This window comes from Pipistrellus kuhlii, unplaced genomic scaffold (genome assembly GCF_014108245.1).
Source record: "Pipistrellus kuhlii isolate mPipKuh1 unplaced genomic scaffold, mPipKuh1.p scaffold_m20_p_31, whole genome shotgun sequence".
NCBI lineage: Eukaryota > Metazoa > Chordata > Mammalia > Chiroptera > Vespertilionidae > Pipistrellus > Pipistrellus kuhlii.
The window spans coordinates 3,802,564-3,822,971 of record NW_023425531.1 but is presented as its reverse complement, the minus strand read 5'-3'; the positions used below and the strand labels follow the sequence as shown (position 1 = coordinate 3,822,971).

Sequence of the window (20,408 nt, the reverse complement as noted above, 5' to 3'; positions counted from 1 at the left end):
GGGGGTCGCAAGGAAATGGCTGAGCTGATGCTTATGGCCCTTCCTATACCCAGCCCCCCGCCCGCCCCTTTTACAAGCACTAACCCCATCCTCCCAGCGTCCATGCGGCAGGGGCTGTGATTGTCCCCGTTCTGTACCCGAGGCTCCTAGGCTCCGAAGGTTAAGGCTTGCCCGGGTCACACAGCTGGCAAGCCAGGCAGCCAGGATGCAGCCGGGCAGCCGGCTCTAGGCTGTCCTGGAACCCCACGGAACAAGGAGCCCGAGCACTGAGTAACTCAAGGTTACTCAGTGTGAAGGTGAAGGTCACCGATGAGGGCACCGCCTCCGCACATCACCTGGAGCCCGCTACGCAGGAGAGCGCCTGTGTCTGGCGTCTGTGGGTGGCAATGCGGCCATAGCCATGGCCACTGGGCCACACAGGCTTTGTGACGGCCCCGGGCATCCGGCCACCAGGCAGCCGCCTCGTGCTCCCCGCACAGCTCCCCCTCAGCTCACAGGCCTGGGCCCAGGCCAGCCGGCAGGCAGACTGGCCTTTGCGGGCCAGGGTGCCTGATGCTTCCCGTTCATGTCGCAGAAGGCACCGCTCTGGTTAAAGGTGCAGGCTGCACACAGCCGCCCCAGGAGCTACCCAGGACGCTAGGCCGAGAGGGAGCTGCTGGCTCGGCTGTAAGTACTCACACTGAACTCATAGGCAGCCACGGAAATGCCCGCCGCGGCCCCAGACCCGGCCAGGCCTACGAAGTGTCCACTTCCTATGTTGCTGGCAAACAAGGACGCACCCACCTGTGGGGAGACGGACAGGTTATAAGCGGGAGACAAGGTCTGGGAACCTTCCCCCTCCCTCTGTTTCTCTCTTTTCCCATCCCCCTTCACTCTAGAGAGGACAGAGGAGAGGGGAGAAGGCAGGGCTCTCCCTAGAGTAGGGGTGTCGAACTCAATCAGAGAAGGGGCCAAAATCTAAAATCCAGCCTAAATCGCGGGCCGAATGGTTTACTGAACAGTCATAAACTGTCATTGTGATGGAAACGCAGCGGAGTGCAGTGATGACAGCACAGTGCGGGCCACATTGCAAGGCCTGGCGGGACGGATTTGGCCCTCGGGCCTTGTGCTTGACACATGTGCCCTAGAGTATCTGGCACCCTTTCCCCCTTCCCCAGGACTCTTCCTCCACTTCCCATAAGTTCGCACAATAAGCACGCGGACCTATGCTGCCTGCGTGTGGTTGTGCCTCCCGGGGCTGTGCGCACAGCACTGCATCCCTGGCGGAGGATGCCGGGTGTTGCAGGAAGTGCTCCCCATGAGAACCAGGAGGCCTGTGTTATCCCAGCTCTGCTTCCAGAGGAGCACAGCAGAGAGCCGGCCTCGGGCCGAACTCTAAGTGACCCCATCCCTGGTCTTGGTTGATTGGACAAGATAGGCCTGGGTACCAGGCTGGCTGGTGACAGTCTCTCTCCTGGGAATCTGGAACTGGTCCCTTAGACTGAGTGTGTGTGATCTGGGTGGGGGAGGGGGAGATGGGGGCATGTTTAGGTATGTGCTCATCATTGCCACTCTGCTGAGGGAAGGGGCATGGCAGAGGCATGATCAGGTGGGCACTGAGCAAGAGCCAGAGGGGTGGAGGTGAATATGGGAATAGAGTAGAAATGGGGGGTGGGGCGGGGGAGAGGCGGATGGGAGAGAAGACAGACTGTTTGAGAGACTCCTGGGCTCCTGTTGATTTTCTGGTTTTCATCCAGTTCTATTCTATTGCTCTATCCTTCCGCCACTACCACATTTCTTCCTGATTGTTGTCGTTTTGTAGTAAGTATTGAAATCAGGAGACACGGGCCTCTAACTTTGTTCTTTTTCCAGGTTGTTTTGGCTATTTTGGGTCTTTACATTTCCACCTAAATTTTCGGACCTGCTTGTCAATTTCTGCAACAACAAAAGGCAGCTGGAATGTTGAATCTCTCAAGCAGTTTGGGAAATATTACAATCTTAACAATACTAAGTCTTCAAATCCATGAACACAGACTGTGTTCCCAATTTTTCAGTCCTTCTTTGATTTAAAAAGTGTTTGTGAAGGATTAGTGTCTTTAGTCAGTAAGTCCAACTTTCTATGGACTGCTTTTCTTTCTGTATATAGATCATACTTTCTTTTTTTTTTTTTTTTGCATGACTCATAATTTTTGTTAAACATTACATTTAATGTAACATCACGTGGCAACTCTAGAAATTTGATTGTTCCTCATTCCCCTGAGTTGATTGTTTTAGCAATTTTTTTGTTGTTGCTACTGTTTGTTTATAGACTTTCTAGAATGAATTCTTTCAAGTCTGCATTCTTTGTGATGTGTCCACTTAATTTAGTGGCCAGTTAGTAACTAGGCAGAGATTTTCTTACATATCTAAAGCAAATAACTTTCCCAGGTGTTGCCAAAAAACTTTGTGTGCATGTCAGGGTATGCTTTCTACTCTCAACCTGGATATTTCTGTCCTAGTTTTCATTTCTGTTCATGCAGAGCTTCAAGTGAGCCAGAGGTGAGCGCTTAGGACCTTCTCAGTTCTTTTCTGAGCATGTGCACAGTCCTGGCTATCACATGGCCTTCTGTATTCCCAGGACTGTGTCAGAGCTTCTCAGAACACTCCAGGACATGTGACTTTCCCTTTAAGTGCCTTGATTAGTTCACTGTATGCCCCAACAGTACTGCTGCCTCAGACAGACAGTTGCAATGTTAAAACAGTTGCCACTGATTGTTTTTGACAAATGTCTTGGGGAAAAGGCTGTTCTTGCAAACAGGGTCTCCCAGGGAACTTCAGGAAGAGGAAAATACCTGCAGCTCTATGAGGAATGGGTTTTAAAGGAGCTCCAATCCTATTCTGACCAGAGGCCAGACACCTATTATCTCTCTGCATCTTAAACTCTGCATTCTTTCTTTAAACTTACTGCAAATGGGGGAAATTCTCCCTCTTCTTAGTTCAAAAGGTTAACCCTTGTTTTAGGATCATACATAAAAGTATTATTCCTGATCACCCTCCCTGGGTCTACTAAGTAGAGTAGGGGTGTCGAACTCAATCAGAGAAGGGGCCAAAATCTAAAATCCAGCCTAAATCTCGGGCCGAATGGTTTACTGAACAGTCATAAACTGTCATTGTGATGGAAACGCAGCGGAGTGCAGTGATGACAGCGCGGTGCGGGCCACATTGCAAGGCCTGGCGGGACGGATTTGGCCTGCGGGCCTTGTGTTTGACACATGTGAAGTAGAGGCTTGTCTATATGTGTGATGTGTATGGGGGATGTGAGTTTGTGTGTGCACGTGTGTTTGACAATGTCCTTAGATCTACTTGAAAATAACATACCATCCAAATCTCCTGAAGGCTTTAGTCGCTCTCATTTCTCATCATATATGCTCAGGTATTGAGTGTGTGGCCCAGGCTTGAGCCAGTAAGCACATCAAACCACGCTGGCCACAGTTACTGGCAGCGGATGGGCATGAGCCATAATCAGAAATGAGATGTTTTCCAGGGAAATTCCCATGGAAGCAGATGCTTGTCCCATGCTGGGCTGAAACTTAGGCAGATGGAAGGTCTGCAGCAGCATCCACTACATCTTATTGACATGAAGTCGAGTCTGTTTGAGAATAGCACCCATCCAGAAGGAGAGATGATAGGTAGGTAGGTAGGTAGGTAGGTAGATAGATAGATAGATAGATAGAGATAGATAGAGATAGATAGATAGATAGATAGATAGATAGATAGATAGATAGATAGATAGATATAGATAGATAGATATAGATGATAGATATATAGAAATATAAAGAATAAATAGAGGGGGAAACCAGGCCCTAATAATATCACTTGAGCCCCTGTACTCAGCCAAAACTGGAACTCTAGATTTTTTTCCTCAGGTGAGCTGACCAATTCTTTTTTTTGGTTAAACAAATTTTGGTTGGAGCTAGTTTATACTGGCACTTCCACACAATGTGCAACTGAAGAGTCCTGAAAAGGCAAAGGCCTGACAGAACATCAGCACTGAAAATTCTTTGAGAAGGGACTTCCACTGAACCAAAGTTCACTTACCGGCCACCACGGCATGTCCCCTCCAGCGAGGAAGTAGCCTTTCACCGTGTCTCTCTTGGTCTTCACTGTGGACTGAAACGAAGAAGGGGAGGGGAATAAGGACAAACAGGCGTCCCCGGGCTGCAGATGATAGAGTGAGTCCAATGGGCCACATTTAAACATCCAACAGATTTTGGTTGACCCGTGGTCATAAAGAAGATTTTAACTTGAATACTTTTAGAGGAGACAAGCTCTTTAGGTCACTACAGCCCCTAGTAGTGCCTGCATCACACATTCATAGTAACCTACTGATCCCCAGGCTTTTGAGTTTTACACCCATGGCTTATCTATGATAGCTCCTAATGTGTATCATTTATTCTGTGTTAGCACTTGTATAGCATTTCAAAGCATTATCTCATTTTAATTCTTATTAACTCCTGTGAGGTTGGGATTTGGTAAGGAACTGAGGCTCAGAATTGAAGTCAGTTGTCTAGTGACACATTTCCAGAGAGCAGAAGGGACAGGAATTCAAGCCTGGCTCAGCTTGATTTTGGAGCCCATGTTTTTAGCTGGCCCATAAAACCATCTTTAGAAGTAAGCTTCCCAGCATTGAAGGTATTTAATACAGATATTTTGACCATTGAGTATTTTGTGTGATATTGAGTAAGTTGTTTAACTTCTCTGAGCTTCTGGGTGTAAATGTTGGTGAGAGGATTCTTACTGGATGGAAGATGGCATGATATGGTGTCTTTTCATCCCGGCAAATAACCTTCCTATGAAAATAGACTATAGAATGAAGTCAGTATTGTGGCAAAGTGAGACTCCCCCTTTGTGCCTATAATTAGTTGGACATCTATAATTCAACCAAGGTTCCTTTGCTCAACACACCGGCATGCCCGAGAGAGCCACATGCAGTGTATCCGAAGGAGGGTGTGTAAGAATGCGTAAAGAGGCAGAGGCAGGATGGAAAGGACAGGGATGGTGCCTGCTGATGCAGTCCCCTTGGCTGCTGCAGCTGAGCCCGCAGCCCCAGCTAATGAGGTGGAGAAGACAGGGTGCAGCCCCACAACACAGCCTGGGGAGCGTAAGAGGGCAGAAGCAGTGTCAGCCCCTCTCATAATTGTGGTGGAGTTGACACATGTATGGCCTCTTGGTTCAGCTCGGTGGTGCCGGTAGTCACAAGGAACCACGTAACAGCACAGTGGGCTCATGAACCTGGCTCTCCCAGACAGCCACACCCCACAGCATGGCGGTGGTGCCCTGAGACACAGCAGGGGCACCCACCATCCTGCTCGCCCAGGCAGGGACTCCCATGACCACAGTGACACCCCTCCATCAGGACCCAAGAGGCACAAGTAACACAGGTAAGAAAGTTTTTCTGCTGAAAAACAAAAGAAAGGCCTCTAATTATCAGCCTATTGAATTGTTAAAAATCAAAATGGTTCCTAAATAGAAAAAAAAGTGTTCCCCTTTTCAAATGTGTCAGTAGAGGAACAACCCATCAAGATGCATGAACAACCAAGGTAACATAATTGCACAGAAATAAATGACAATTGTCCATAAACCAAACCAAAGTCATGGAAAATTAGGATCTAAATGAGAGAGAATTTGAAATAGTCATGAAAAAACTCAGATACTAAGAAACTCAGAAAGGCAGCTCAATGAGCTCAGGGATACAATTAATAAATAGAAGAGTACTTTACTAAAGAGATTAAAACTATAAAAAAGAACCAAACAGAGAATCTACGATGGCAGTGGAGTAGGTGGAAGCTATACTCACCTCCTCCCAACACTGAAGTGGAATTACAACTGAATTCTAGAATAATCTGAAGACCAGCTGAAGGATTTACAGAAAAAGCCCCCTCTTGACGGGTAGGAAGGGTGGAAACCAACAAGGGCTGGCCCCACAACCAGAGATGGTGGCTGAGGCTCTCAGCTGCAGGGGGTTCTCTCTGAGCAAAGAGCCAGGAAGAGGCTCCCACATAACATCTGGCTGTGAAAGCAGCAGGGTTTCTGTCTGTCAGGGAGAAACGAGAGTCCACTAGAGACATAGGCACCCTCTTAAAGGGCCAATGTACAAAATTTCATCTGCAGTCACTCATCCTGGGCTCCAGCAAAGGGACAGCAGAATGGACTAGAGTCACATGAGGAGAGTCTAGGGTTTGTGGCTTGGGGAGAGAGCTGAAGGGACAGCTGGCAGAATCCTTGTGCTGTCCCTCTCCCGTACTGTAGAACGCCATCTTCCCTGGGTGGAGCATTCCCCCCCATAGGACACCAGCCTGGGGGAATGCAAAGCCCCTCCCTCTAGTCTCCTTGTCACTGCATCCTGTGGAGCTTGGGCCCCTGCTGAGGAGTCAGCTGCTTTGGCCAGAATGTAGAGTTCTGGGCAGACTTAGCAGGTGTCAGTGCCAAGTTGTGTGGCTTTGGGGTGGATTCCACATCCCCCAACTCCCCCAAAGCCTAACCAGCACCTCCCCTTCATGGAGATTCACTAGCCCCATCCTCCCAGCTCCCGGAAGCCCCACCTTACTGAGCTCAGTCTCCTCCCAGCACAATCTGTGGCAGACTGTGAACAGGGGCCATTTTTCCTCATATGCCCAACCCAGCAGAGCCCCCACTTCACACGACCAAATCTTAGTGTGTTTGGGTCTGAATTGTGCTGGCCTTACCCCCTGAGACCCACCCCCCATCCCATCACAAAGGTATGCCAGCACCCATCAGGTGGCAACCAGACTCGATATACCTGGGGACATTAGCAGTCTCTAACATCAGACTGGCACTGAGTGTGAACCTGTATCAGTCTGGTGACTACCACTTGCCCCTACATGGTAACTCACTGCAAACCTACCTCACGCAACTCCAGCACCACCAGAGGCTCCTTTAGACTGAGCCTGTCACACAGCCGGCAGGCAGAGGTGGCTCTTGAGGTGCCTTGGGCCTTTTGCTGACCTTGGGCTGGTGCTGGTAAAAGCCAGCCTTGGTGTGCAGCTTGACCCTTCCTGTGTACAGCCAGGCCCAGCAGAGGCAGCCCACAAACTGTGGATCAGTTGTAGCTCCACCAGGGCCAGCCACAGGCAGCATCTAACATTGGCCTGCACCAGAGTCCCTCCAAAGAGGCCTAGAACCAACACACCCAGGGGCCAGAGCAGGCTCCAATAAGCCTTACAAGCCTCATATCCAAAGGGAGACTCAGCAGCCACTAGGCCTTGCAGAGGTGAATTCTGCTTCATGCGGTCAGCATCTACACAGCAGCTCACCAGAGGTCAAGGTTGAGCCTCATAGTTAGCCAGCCACAGGGTGGGTCCCATGCACGAAAGGGCCAATAGCAATCAAGACTCAATTACAACAGAAGGACCACATAACTGACACCAGGGACATTCCTGGAGCACCCAGCTCAGGTGATCAAGGAGATTGCACCCTGGATCCCACAGGACATGCAGTACATAAGGCCACCCCACCAACATGGGGAGTCACAGCAGATCTATCTAATAAATAGAAACAAACAAAAGAAGCAGCCAAATGGGGAGACAGAGAAACATGCCCCAAATGAAAGAACAGGATAAGTTTCCAAAAAAAGAGCTAAATAAAATGGAGGCAAGCAATTTATTAGATGTAGAGTTCAAACCAATGGTTATAAGAATGTTCAATGGCATGAAAAAGGACACAGAAACCATAAAAAAAACCCAGACAGAAATGAATAGAATTTCTAAAATAAAAATACACTGGAAGGGCCCTGGCCAGTGTGGCTTGGTGAGAGAGCATCAGCCCATGAACCAAAGGGTTACAGGTTCTATTCCAAGTCAAGGGCATGTGCCCAGGTTATAAATTCAATCCCCAGCTCCTGTGGGGTGCATATGGGAGGCAACCAGTCAAAGTGTCTCTCTTGCACCAATGTTTCTCTCTCTATTTCCCCCTCCCTTCCTTCCACTATTTCTAAAATCAATGGGGTAGGGGAGATTACATGTGAGGATCAATAATAATAATAATAACAGTAATAGTAATAACACACTGGAAAGAATAAACAGTTGGCTGGTTGAAGCAGAGGATCAAATAAGTAATTTGGAAGACAAGGTAGCAAAAAAACACACCCTATCAGAGTAGCAAGAAGAAAAAAAGAATAAAAAAAATAAGAACAGTTTAAGAGAGCTTTGTGCCAACATGAAGCATAACAACATCTACATCATAGGGGTACCAGAAGGAGAAGAGAGAGAGCAAGGGATCAAGGACCTTTGTGAAGAAATAATCACCGAAACTCTCCCTAACCTGGTGAAGGCAATAGACATACAAGTCCAGAGAACACAGAGGTGAACTCAAAGAGGCCCATGCCCAGACACATCATAATTAAAATACCAAAAGAGAGAATCTTAAAAACAGCTGTTTACCTATAAGGGAACTCTCATAAGTGTCAGAAAATTTGCAGGCCAGAGGAGATTGGCACAGAATATTCAAAGTGATGAAAAGCAAGGACCTACAACCTTGATTACTCTACCAAGCAAAGCTAACATTTAAAATTGAAGGAGAAATAAAGAGCTTCCAAGAAAAAAAACAATCAGAAGTTCTGAAGAACTCAATAAATGAGATAAACAATTCATTAGAACAACTGAAAACAGAGCAGACCATATGGAAGAGAGAGTTGGCAAGTTTGAAGACAGAAATCTAGAAATGGGACAAATATGAACCTTTTTCTTTTAATCCTCACCTGAGGAGATTTTTCCATTGAGTTTTAGAGAGAGTGGACGAGAGAGGGCAAGACAGAGAGAAATATCGATGTGAGAAAAACATATCGATCGGTTGCCTCCTGTACCAGGGCCTGGGCCGGGAGGAGCCTTGCAATCAAGGTACTGCCCTTGACCAGAATTGAACCCGGGACCCTTCGGAGCGCAGGCCAAGGCTCTATCCACTGAGCCAAACCAGCTAGGGCTGCCTTCTATTTTTAAAGGAGGAAAATGTACACAATATTTATTTGAATTTTGCATGAAGAAGCCATGAGAGACTACACTAATTTACTACAGGATTAATGATAGTGGTTACCCGTGGAGGGAAGGGGAGTCCTGAGACTTGGCACTGTATCTCATTTTAAAGTTGTTTTTATTTTTGAAACATGTGACTGAAGAAAAACTCCCTTTAGAAAAAAAGCATGGGCTTCAAAGTGAAGGAGATGTGGATTTTAACTCCTGATCTCCTAACTTCCCAACAGAATAAGAGACTGAAGTTCTCCGAGCCTCAGTTTCCACATCTATGAGATGGGCATGGTAACAGCACCTTCTTCATTAGGACCTGTGCATATTACATGAGATGACATAAGTGAAGTACCTAACTTCACACCTGACCTAGCGTCAACTCCAGTGCATTTTTAAAAGGTAAAGTTGTGATTGTGGTTTCTTCCCTCCCTCCGCCCCAGGCTGGCTTACCCACAGTCCCACGGCCAGGACGAAGAGGAAGTACAGAGCCAGCACCGCGATGTCGCCGGCCTCCAGGCTCCTCTGGGGAAAGGCCTCCAGGGGATCGGGCGTCGGCCGAGGACTGCCGGGGCCGCTCTCCGTGGTGCTGAACACACTTTCCATCCTGTGGGAGGGCACATGCGTCAGACCCGGAGCCCAGCACCACTCTCAGCGCATCTGCCTCCGTGAGACAGCCCAGAGCGGCCATCGTGGAGGGATGTGTGAGGAGACAAAGCTGAGGGTAGATTCATCTATCCAGTCCTTCACTCATTCACCCAGAAAATGTTTACAGTGAAGTTTTATCAAATCCATAGTTAATTTTCACTAATTTAATCACACACTCGGCAAAATATAAAGGAGGATAAACAATTTAAATAGTACAGATGATTTCCCCACCGCTGCCACTTAACAAACAGGACAGGAATGACAGAAAAACAAAATGCCTGAGTCGGTTTCTGATTCCCAGGTACCTGAAGCCAGGTCAAGGCCTGGCCAACAATGGTGCCAGACGCTTGGCAAGACACTACCAACTTGTTCCAATAAAATTGTATTTAGCAAGTGCCTATGTAACACCTACTGCATGCCAAGCCTTATTCTAAGTGTTTACAAGTCTGCAAAGTGGGCACTTTGTTCTACCATTTTCCAGATGGCAAAACTGAGCCCAGAGAAGGTAGAGAAGTTGCCCAAGGTAATAGAGCTCAGAGGGAGAGCTGAGGTTGTTGTGTTGAATCACTGTTCTGAGCTGTTTTGCAATGCACTGCACTGACAAGTGGTAGGCAGAATTATGTCTCCTCAAAGGTCTTTATATCCCAGTCCCCAGAACCTGTGAATATGTTAAGGTACATGGCAAAGGCCATAGCCTGTTTTTCTCAGTGGTTAGAGCATCAGCCTGAGGACTCAAGGGTCTCGGGTTTGATTCCACTCAAAGACATGTACCTCGGTGGCAGGCTCGATCCCTGGGCCCTGGTCCAGGCTCATGCAGGAGGCAACCAATCTATGTGTCTCTCTCACATCAATGTTTCTCTTTCTATGTCCCACCCCTTCCCTCCCACTCTCTAAAAAATCAATAGGAAAAATGTCCTCTGGTGAAAATGAACAAGAATAAGTCACATGACAAAGGCGATGGGGTTTGCAGATGAAATTAAGGTGGTAACCAGCTCTCCTTCCAATAGGGAGTGTGTCCTAATGCTCTGAGAGGGACTGCAGCCCTGGTCCTTCCCGGTGGGGGAGGAGGTCAGAGAGGACAGGGCAGGGAGGACTTGGCCCAGTGCTGCTGGTCTTAAAGGTGGAGTAATAGAGCTGGAGCCAAGGACAGCAGGTGGCTGCCAGATGCTGAAAAAGCACACACAGGAGTCTGGCCCTTTAAGACCCACTGAGAGTGCATGACTTTCAGAACTATAAGGTCATAAACTTGTGCTGTTTTTATTCATTTAAAAATAATTTATTCATTTCTGATCACAGGTACAGGGAGGGTGTGAGGGCGAGGTCCATGACCCTGAGAACACAGTGGGCTCAGCTCACCCTGCCCCCGTGTACCCTCCTTCCTTCTGGCGGCACAGCTCGGGACCCGACCACGCAGGAAGCTAAACCTGAGTTTTCCAGCTTACTCGTAAATACTGAGCCGAACCAGCTGCTCCAGTGGTTGGCTTCCTAACGCTCTCGTGAGTGAATGGGTCACGGGCAAATGATGACTGCCTGGCTCTCAGAGTCGCTAAACTCTAATCCCCAGATTGCCATGAGCCTGTGATGTGTGAGCCCGGAGCTTGCACGGCTGCACTCAGCACCTCGTGGCGCTGTCACTGTTCTCCACACGGTGGAGGGAGGCAGGACGCCTGCTCTTCCATGGGATGCAGCACCTGCCCTGGGTTTGATGGGTGAATGGGTGGTCCTGTGTGGACGGGGTGGGATGGGAGGGGTGAGGGCTGGGGAGCTTTCGGGGCTGAGCCCACAGCACCCGCAGACAGTGAGGGGTGAGGAGCAGGACCCGTTTAAAGAACCATCGGACGCTTGCCTGAGTGTTATGTGGGAGGGGAGGGGGCAGTGAGGCTGGTCAGACAGGAAGGCGATTACACAGCTCTTTGGTGTCATTTACAGGAAAATATAAAGTCAGTGGGCTCATCCTTTCAAAGCCGTTTTTATAGCAAGTATTTTGTATTAGCCCTTAAAAACGGCTCTGAGACCCACAGGATTAAGGTTAAGGGTCTGGACCTACAAAGCTGTCCCCCGTCCCCCACCCCCACCCCCACTCCCATAAACACGTCCAGATCGTCACCTGTGCTTCCGACTTGCTGGCTGTAGGTCGGAGGGTCCAGGACTCCCACACTTGCCTTGGGTGCAAACCACTTTCCAGGAGGGGCCAGAGGACTCGGAGAAACTTGTCTGAGAAATAAAAGGATGGTTTATGACAGAATAATGCTGCTTCCGCTGGAAACTGCTCTGACGCCCCCAGAAGACACAACGGGCAGTCGGTGCTTTCAAATGTGCGACAGGGCCTCTGAAGAGAGAGGAGACGCAGAAGCCTTGTCCTCCAGAAGCGCGGGATGAAGAGCGAGTCTACAAGCACGACCAGAGCCGTGTCCCCAAATGTTTAAATGTGTGAAAGCGCTTTGTGATTGTAAACATCACGGGAAGTCCAAACCAGTGCCACGAGCGCCATGCTCCTAACGTAAGGAAACAGATCTGAGAGCGTGGGGAATCAGCAGCGGGGACATTTCTGCATTGAAAATGCCCCACAGACAGCACTGCGTAAGCCAGACTGGGCTCCAGATCAGAGGCCTAAGCAGCCTCGCCACCCAATGTCTGGTGGGACGCCGGAGGGCTGCCGGGCAGCTCCTTCTCTGGCCTCCGTGCACAGAATGCCAGCAGTGTCCCAAACCACCTGACAACCCAGGGGTGTCCCACAAACGTTCACCCCGCCTCTGCGGGAGCAGCCACGGCCACTGCACCCGGCTGAGCCAGGGGCGTCCACCGGAGAATCTGGGGCCGGAAGCGGCGTGGTCAGGGGGAGGCCTGACCAGAAGCAGGAGGGTCTGTGGTCACTGCGGGTGACCCAGGGCAGGGAAGGCGACGGGAGACCCGGGAGCGGTTTCCTGCTCCTGATCGGAGCTGCGAACAGGGCGGCCGGCTGCTGGGCAGCGGTTTCCTGTCCTTGTCGCTGCTGGTCTTCACCACTATTGCCCGTGGGACCGGGTAGCTGTGCTCCGCGCTGGCACTGAGGATGCTCACAGCTGCCCTGCCCTCCATACCACCCCTCCCCCTACCCCCAACACACACAGACCATAGCGCTGACAGCCCGCGTCCCCCCCGGAGACCCAGCGCCAGGCTGCACCTGGCTGGGTTTCCTCAGAGAAGCAGCTGAAGGGGGCGCAGGGATCTTTGAGTTCCCGGCCCACCCCAAGGTGGCTTTGAACTCCTCCCCTGAGGCTGGGAGGAGGCTCCCCGGGCTCAGCCTCAGATCCGGGCCTGTCCGACCTCAGAGCCTGCATTCCCAAACTGCTGCTCCCAACGAGGAGAACTGAGGACAAGGGGCTTAGGAATCAGTTTCATTGGGGCTTGAGATAGATCGTTCTAGAAGCCAGCAGGTCTAAATGGGAGGGAGGGTGAGCAGGGGCAGCCCTCCCGGTCCACAGCCCCTCCCCCAGCCCCTCTGGAAGGCCTGCCAGGCACCGGGAGGGGCGGGGCAGATAAACAAGTTACTCATTGCTGGGCAGGCTGGTGGCTCTGGGCTCTTCCTGAGTCACAGGCGGTGGGGCTGCCTCCCATGTGGGGATAGGAGCACAGACCAGAGAAACCCAGAGCCCCTGCTCTGCCCTGGCCGCAAGCTCCCAGGAGCGCCTGCAAAGTGCCCGCTCCCAGCAAATCCACGGCCCTGCTATCGAACACCTGGCACACCTGAAGCAGGAGCCCAGGTGTGCTCTCATCTCCTCCTCCTCCTCGCCAGCGGTGAGCGAGCACATGGCACCTCCACCCTGCAGGCGGGAAACGAGGCCCCAAGAGGTGACCGTGAGCTGGGCCCGGGCCTGCGGTGCCAGGTGCGTGGAGGCCACAGTGCGGCAGGTGTGGGTCTCCAGCTGAAGCTCGTTACATCATTCAACGCCGGCGGGTCTGTCTCTTTTGTCCCTCCGGCCCCTCGCTCCTTCTCTCCGCTCCTGCAGGGCTTGGCTCCCTCTCTCTGTGTCTTTTCCATAAGCACTCATTAGGCACCACTGTGTGCCAGGCTCCATGCTAAGCCCTGGGGACTCAGTGAACAAACACTCATTAGGCACCAGCTGTGCGCCAGGCTCTGTGCTAGGCGTGGAGGACAGGTGGTGAGCAAGGCGGACCTGGCCAGACCCACTCGATGCAATGACACCGGGGCCTTTGCCCCTCGCACTGCCCCAGGCAGGCACACTGGGGCAGGCGCTCTGGGGTGGGCTCCTGCTTCAGGTTCTGTGAGGGGTGCTCCCGGGATGGGAGGGGCCGAGTCCTGCAGAACAGGCTCCATAAAAATGGCTTTGTTTGCAAGAACACCCTCCCTTCGGGCCACCGATGGGCCAAAGAACAAAAGGGAGCCGAGGGCCACTCGCCCTCTTCCCTCGGCGGTTACATAATCCCCATCGCAGATGTGGGAATTTTCCACAGCGGGCCGTGTGGGCAGGGGGCGGGGCCTGGGCAGCTTTTGCTCCTGTGTGGTGTCCACTGTGGGGTTTACTATCCTTTATAACTTGTGCCTCTGAAGCATTTCATAACAAAAGTAAAAGAAACGAACAAGATTTACAGCATAAAACCGCCTGTGAACTCAATGCATGCAGAGACACAGCAGCGTGCAGTGTTTGGTAGGACATGGCACAGCTGCCGAGGGGCACAAACCCCCAGGCAGGGACAGAAACGGGTCAGAGAGAGATGGGAGCCTCGGACAGCCTGCACTGAGCGGGGACAGTGGCCATCGAACCACAAAGTCCAACTTCAGGCCAGCACTCTCCCGGAATGGCTGTCGGGACAGTGTGAAGAGGGGCGAGTGGCCCTGCCCCTTCAGGTCCCGCCTCTGCCTCTTACTAGTATTCGCTCTGAGATCATGGGCCAACAACTCTCAGGCTGTTTCCCCATCTATGAATGGTCTAAAAATCCTGTGTGTCACAGGTTTGAGGCCTGGAGGGGGGTGTCCCTCAGCCTGGCCTGCCCCCTCTCACAGACCGGGAGCCCTCAGGGGAGGGAAGCGACCCCACCACCAGGGGAAGGCAAAGCGCCCGTCACACCTCTGCTGCTGCCACTGTCAGCAGCACAAGCCTCAGCCGAACCTGGTTACCTGAGCCTCAGCCAGCCCTGGTTACCTGAGCCTCAGGAAGCCCTGGGAGGCTGGGCAGCCACCATCCGAGGCTTGCCTGTGCCTCAAGCCAGCCCTGGGGGGCTGGGGGACTGAGGGGACTGGGGTCTCCGGAGGCAGGCGTGCAGAGCGGCCGGAACTGCCTGGGGGCGGGCTCAGCTGTGCCACATGCCTGCCACCCCAGCGGGGCTGAGGGGACTGGGCGCTGCCATCTTGTGGCTGTGTGTGCTGCCATCTTTGAGGGCGTGACAGTCAATTAGCATATTCCCTCCTTATTAGATAGGATGATCTGTCCCTGTCCTTCTTATAAAACCATTTAGAAAAAGAGCATGAACATGGAGGTCAGGAAGACGCGGCCCCCAGCTGTGTGTGTCTCCTTTGAAGCACACAGCACCCCTGAGAGGTCAGGTTTGCGGGGTCCCCCCACCCCGGGAACAGATACAGGGACACGGCCGGGCCTGGGCCAAGGCCACCGGAAGCTCTGAAGCAGGGTTCCAACCCGGCCTCCCGCTGAGCTGCCCGCCCAGCCTGCGCGCGGATCCTGGCGGAAGTCCACTCACCCTGCAGCATCCCCTGGCTGCCCTCTCCACCCCTGGCTGGTGACCAGCTCGGGTCTGGGATGCCCAGCAGGGCTTTGGTGGAGGCAGCCCAGCCAGGGCGGTCCATTCTGGGAGGTGGAGCAGCGGCTGGGCCTGGGACTGCAGAGGGAGGACCTGGAGGACTCTGCCAGCCTGAGCAGCGGTGCCCTGGGCCCTCGGCGGCCGGTCCTCAGACAAAGGAAGGGAGGACGATCCTGGGACCCTGGGTTGGAGCGGAGGCCACCCTGTCCAGGCCCGTTGGGAAGGGCACGGGCAGGGCAGGGCGTGGCAGCTGTCCCCAGCCAGCCAGCAGGAGGTCACCCATGTGAGCTGTGACCTTGGGCCAGCTCTCTGCTCCACCTCCTTGTCCCTCCGGAGATGATCTCGTCTCAGGAATCCCGGGGAGACCAGCGGTCACAGAGCACCTGGGGAGCCCCACGCCTTCCATCCAAAGGCCAACGTGGCATCTCAGGGGGTGCAGACTGAGCGTCCGAGCTGGACACCAGCCTGTCGGCGCTTCTCCTCCCGTCCCACCGAGCAACACTTCTCCCACCGCTTCCCAGGCCCACAGTCTGCTTCCCTGTCCCGGTCCCACAGTCCTTGACTCTTCCTGCGTCCTGTTCCACTCCGAGGTACAGCCGATCCATCCACTCGCCCCCCTCGGCTTCTCTCATTTCTGTCCAAGCTACTCAAGCAGGAACCTCCCGTCGCGCCTTCCTGGTCCCACTCTGCTCCCAGTCCACCCTCACACGGAACCTCCATCAGGTCAGATCAGATCACTCCTGCTCGGAGCACCCTGTGCCTGCTCTGCTGAGGCCCTGCCCTCTCACAAGGGCCTTCTTCCCCCCACTCCCCCCCCCCCCAGCAGCATTTCATACCTCAGGGTCTTTGCTGTTCCGTTCCCTCCGCCTGACGTGCTGTTCCCTACACGCTTGGCTTGATGAACTCCTACTCACCCTTCAGATCCACCCCAAAGAGCCTTCTCTTGGCCTCAATCTGAGTGTGGCCCTTAAATCATCTCTCCTGACAGCAAGCATGATTCCTCATGACTGAGGCAAGCATGGCGAGTGCACGACTATCACCGCGGTCCCCGCTGCCCGGAAGGGAAGACGCACGCTGGGCGCCAAAGCGGCGAGAGAAGGAGAAACAGCGCAGTGGGTCCCTGGGGCTCAGCCGTCTCCACACCAAGCAGCGCCCGCCTGCACGCCGGCCCAGCCTCTCCGGAGCGGAACTGAGAACCGCCTGGCATTAATTCCTGGTCAGCACTACTGAGGCCACTCGCCTTCCCGGACCGGACACCGTCCAGGCCTGAAGTAACCCGATTGTTCACTCCTCCGTCCCGGCCTCGGTCTCCAAGTAAACCTCCCCGCGAAGCGCCCACCTAGCGGCCGGAGGGGCGGCCCCACCCACCAGCCCCTGGATGGAGCCGATGAGGCCGCAGGAGGTCTCAGCAGCGCTCAGGAAACGCTTGTGAGACGGCAGCATGGGGCTTTCAGAGCCTAGCCATGTGCCCTGGCCCATCGTGACCCGGACACCCCCCCGGAGCCCCCAGAGAGCCACTGGAGCCTGGTGTCCGGGTTTGCTGTCACAGGTGAGTCCCAGCCCTGCCGCTCTGCCCTCGGGCCCGTTTCTTAAAGGCGCTCGGCTCCCGCTGTGATTCGCGGGCCGTGCCTCACAGGGTGCCTGTGCCCGTTGCACCAGGCCAGGACCCGCCCGCCACCCGTGCCCAGCAGGTGCCGGTGGAGACCCCTTCCGCTTGCAGGCAACAGCAGCTGCGCTGCAGGAGCCACGGGCTTCTTGTTACGCAGATCTCCCCCTGTCCTTCTGGCCCTTCCCTGTGTCCTCCAGACCTGCGGCTCAGGGCTGGCCAGTGACGGGCCGTGGGAGAAGGGCCCACTGCTGGCGCCGCTGGCTGTGCCCACCTCCAAGCACATCTGCCTGCTGGCGAGGAGCGTCTCTGAGGGGAGGAGCTGCGAGCCCGGGGCCTCTCAGCAGCGGGGTTCCTGCCTCTCTGGGCCCTGTCCGTTTGCAAAATGAGCATGGGGGAGGGGGGTCTTACCTTCCTCTGGTGCGGCCCCTGCTCTGGGGCCTGGCGGCTTCGGAGGCAGGAGGAGGCAGCGCAGGCAGTGAGGTGGGGACTGGGCTCCTCTCCCTGCAGCCGAGCTGGGGAGGGCAGGGTCGGCCTCCCTCCCGCCCGCCTCAGCTGGTGGACTTTCTTGCAGGTCAAATTCCAAATTCCAGTGCAGCTGAGATTAGGGAAAGTGAGAATGATCTTTCCGGGGACGGGGAGAGCTGGGCCCAGCCCTGCGGGAAGGCGGAGGGCCCCAAGCTCTGCCTCAGCCTCCTGGGCCCTCACCTGAAGGGCCCTCGTGGGTCTGATCAGATCACTGGACCCATCCCTCCTCCCCTGGGAACTGGCCTTCAGACACTCACAACCGACACCCCCTTTCGCTTCGACCTCATCCCACTTGCTGAGACCACATCCCAGTGCTGAGACCACAATTACCTCTCCCCTCCGGGCCTTCCCAGGCCAGACCGCCCGGACCGCCCACCTGAAAAGCCCCCCTAGAGTCCGTTAAAGCCTCTGGCCCCGCCCCCGGGGCTCAGTCCTCCTGTCTCGGTGCCCTAATGCACTGATAATTCTTTACCACGTTGGGCCTCATGCGTTCCTCCTCCGGCGACCCAGCAGGCACCACCCAGCTTCACTCACCCCCTCCCACAGCCTGGCCTGCCCCCTTTCCGGATGGGCGGCTCCGGGCAGCTGGGGGTGGGGCATGGGCAGGGGCAGCTGGGGGTGGGGCATGGGCAGGGGCAGCTGGGGGTGGGGCATGGGCAGGGGCAGCTGGGGGTGGGGCATGGGCAGGGGCAGCTGGGGGTGGGGCATGGGCAGGGGCAGCTGGGGGTGGGGCATGGGCAGGGGCAGCTGGGGGTGGGGCGGTGCTGGCGGGGAGGCAGGGACAGAGGAGGCCCAGGCCCAGGAGAGCAGCCGGCCGCTGTGGCAGTGACAGTGATCTTTGTTCAGCCCCGTCCTGTGCTCCCCAGACCAAGGCGGTGCGGACGGGCGCCCGGAGTCCGGAGCAGCTGTCAGGGTGGCCAGGCCACGGCCGGGCCCGTGCTTCCCACGACTCCAGGGCAGGCGGGCAGAGGAAGGCTTTTGCGGGGCACTCAGAGCATCCAAGACGGAAAAACAGCAGATGTCCCTCCATGCGCCGTCCTCTGAAGATGTGGCCACAGCAGGCCCACGTGGCACCAGCAGCCATGGCCAGAGCAGAGTCCTGGCCACAGCCCTGAGCCTGGGCCTGGGCTGCAGTCCTGGCACCGAGGGGCTCAGGAAGCCCGTGGCAGGCCGCAGGTCCTGTCCGGGGCTCACCCTGGAAGACAGCCTGCTGTCACCCCCAGCTCACCGATGAGAAAACTCACCCACAGCCTCCAAGCCAGTAAGCGGCAGGGCCAGGATTTGAACCGGAGCTGTGTCCACCGGACGAGGGCGGCCGGTTGCACAAAGCCTGGCCGTGAAACTGACACCAGCGCGAGTGGGGGCCTGCGGGGGAGTGGCCTGCCCGGGACGGGGAGGGAGAATGGGCCGCACAGATGGACAGAAGCGGGACAGACAGACGGCCTGACGCTGCGATCTGCCTCCAGAGGCACAATCCCAGGAAGGCCGCATCCCACAGCCTGGCTCTGGTCCTGAGTCCGGGGCCCAGGGGCGATGGGTGTGTCCCCAGTCCCGGTGCCAACAGGAGGCCAGCCGGCGAGGCAGGCGGCAGGCTGTGGCCGGCTGGGAGCACGTGTCCCAGCTGCAGGGACAGCCACCACTCAGCTCCAAACCGGGGAGCTCGGGGCCCCAGGCCAGAGACTGCTCGTTCTAGAAAAACGGGAAGTCCTGCAGTGTGTGCAGTGCCTCGTGGTTAGCACCTGAGGACCAGATACGCCGCTGCTCCGGCCTGTGGCCTCCGAGGCCTCTGGATCGCCGGCCCTGGCCCCTTCTGCTGCTGCAAAGGGCAGGAGGAAGCGCTGGGGCCGTTTGGAAGCTTCTCTCAAAGTTAACACCCCGGCCCAGCTGCCCAGCGGCCCAGCGGCCCAGTGCCCAGGGCCCCGGGCCCCACTCTCGGGTGTTTCCCTCCCCGAGCAGAGGGAGGGGAGCAGAGGGTGGGAGCCGCCAGGAAGAGGCCTGGCCAGTAGGAGGTTAAGGGAAACTCGGGGCGCTCCGCGCAGGCTCCCCAGGCCGCTGGGCAGGGTCCCGGGTTCGGGAGGCTCGAGTGCTGACGGGGCCGGGGGCCCGGGGCCGGGGTTCGGGGGCCGGACAGGGGCCCGTTTCCGGAGCCGCACGTGCCCAGGAGCGGTGCTGCTTTAGGGGGGACCCCCACAAGCTGTGTGAGGCCGAGGGGACGAGGGGACAGTGGACTCCCCCTCGAGGGGACCGCGCGATTCCGGGCGCAGTCCCCCCTCCAGACCGGAGGGGCGGGCTGGGCTGAGGCCGTGCCCAGGGCCAGGGACTCACTGGTGGTCCCTCAGGACCGTGAAGCCTCCGTTAACCCTGGAAAGGGGGCTTCTGAGGCTCCCAGACTGGTGAACCCGGGGAGGGGGGACCCCCAGAGGGCCATGAGCCCGCCCCTTCCCCGCGCCTTGTTCCGCATCTGCTCATGGAGGTGCAGGAGCCCCAGCCTTTCCTGACAAACCGGGGTCCCGAGCGCAGAGCGTCTCTGAGGCTGGAGCCGCTGTGTGCACTCGGGGCGGGGGCTGCGCACTCTCGGGGGCAGCCCCCGCCCCAGGCCCGCGCAGGCCAGCTGCCCCGCCCGCTGCTCTGCGCCTGGGGACGGCGCCGGGCAGCAGCCCCCGGGCGGGCGCGGGCGGAGGCGCGCAGCGCCCACTCGGCAGGTGCAGGACCAGGAGCCTCTGGAGGGAGCCCCGCCGCCCTGGCGCTCAGCCTCCTCCTCTGCGGTCAGCGGGCGACCGCCTCTCTGCGCCTTTTGGGGTTCTTTGCTTCCTGCTCCCCGAGGAGCAGCACTCACAGACCCAGGCCCCCCCTCCCCCCCGCCCCCAAGAGGCCTC

The 20,408-nt window shown here is 55.6% G+C and overlaps 1 protein-coding gene across 1 annotated transcript in view; it reads right to left on the bottom strand.

Annotated features, from left to right (window-relative positions):
* The window catches only part of SLC5A11 (solute carrier family 5 member 11), a 56,478-nt gene extending 39,016 nt beyond the window's left edge, over window positions 1-17,462 (bottom strand). The window contains exons 1-4 of the mRNA XM_036460152.2: window positions 17,416-17,462; window positions 9,447-9,600; window positions 4,057-4,128; window positions 679-783 (exon numbers count right to left, since the gene is read on the bottom strand). Of these exons, the coding sequence (XP_036316045.1) occupies window positions 679-783; window positions 4,057-4,128; window positions 9,447-9,599 (330 nt within the window). The 5' untranslated portion in view covers window position 9,600; window positions 17,416-17,462. The remainder of the gene's footprint in view (window positions 1-678; window positions 784-4,056; window positions 4,129-9,446; window positions 9,601-17,415) is intronic.
* Window positions 17,463-20,408: the final 2,946 nt, after the last annotated feature.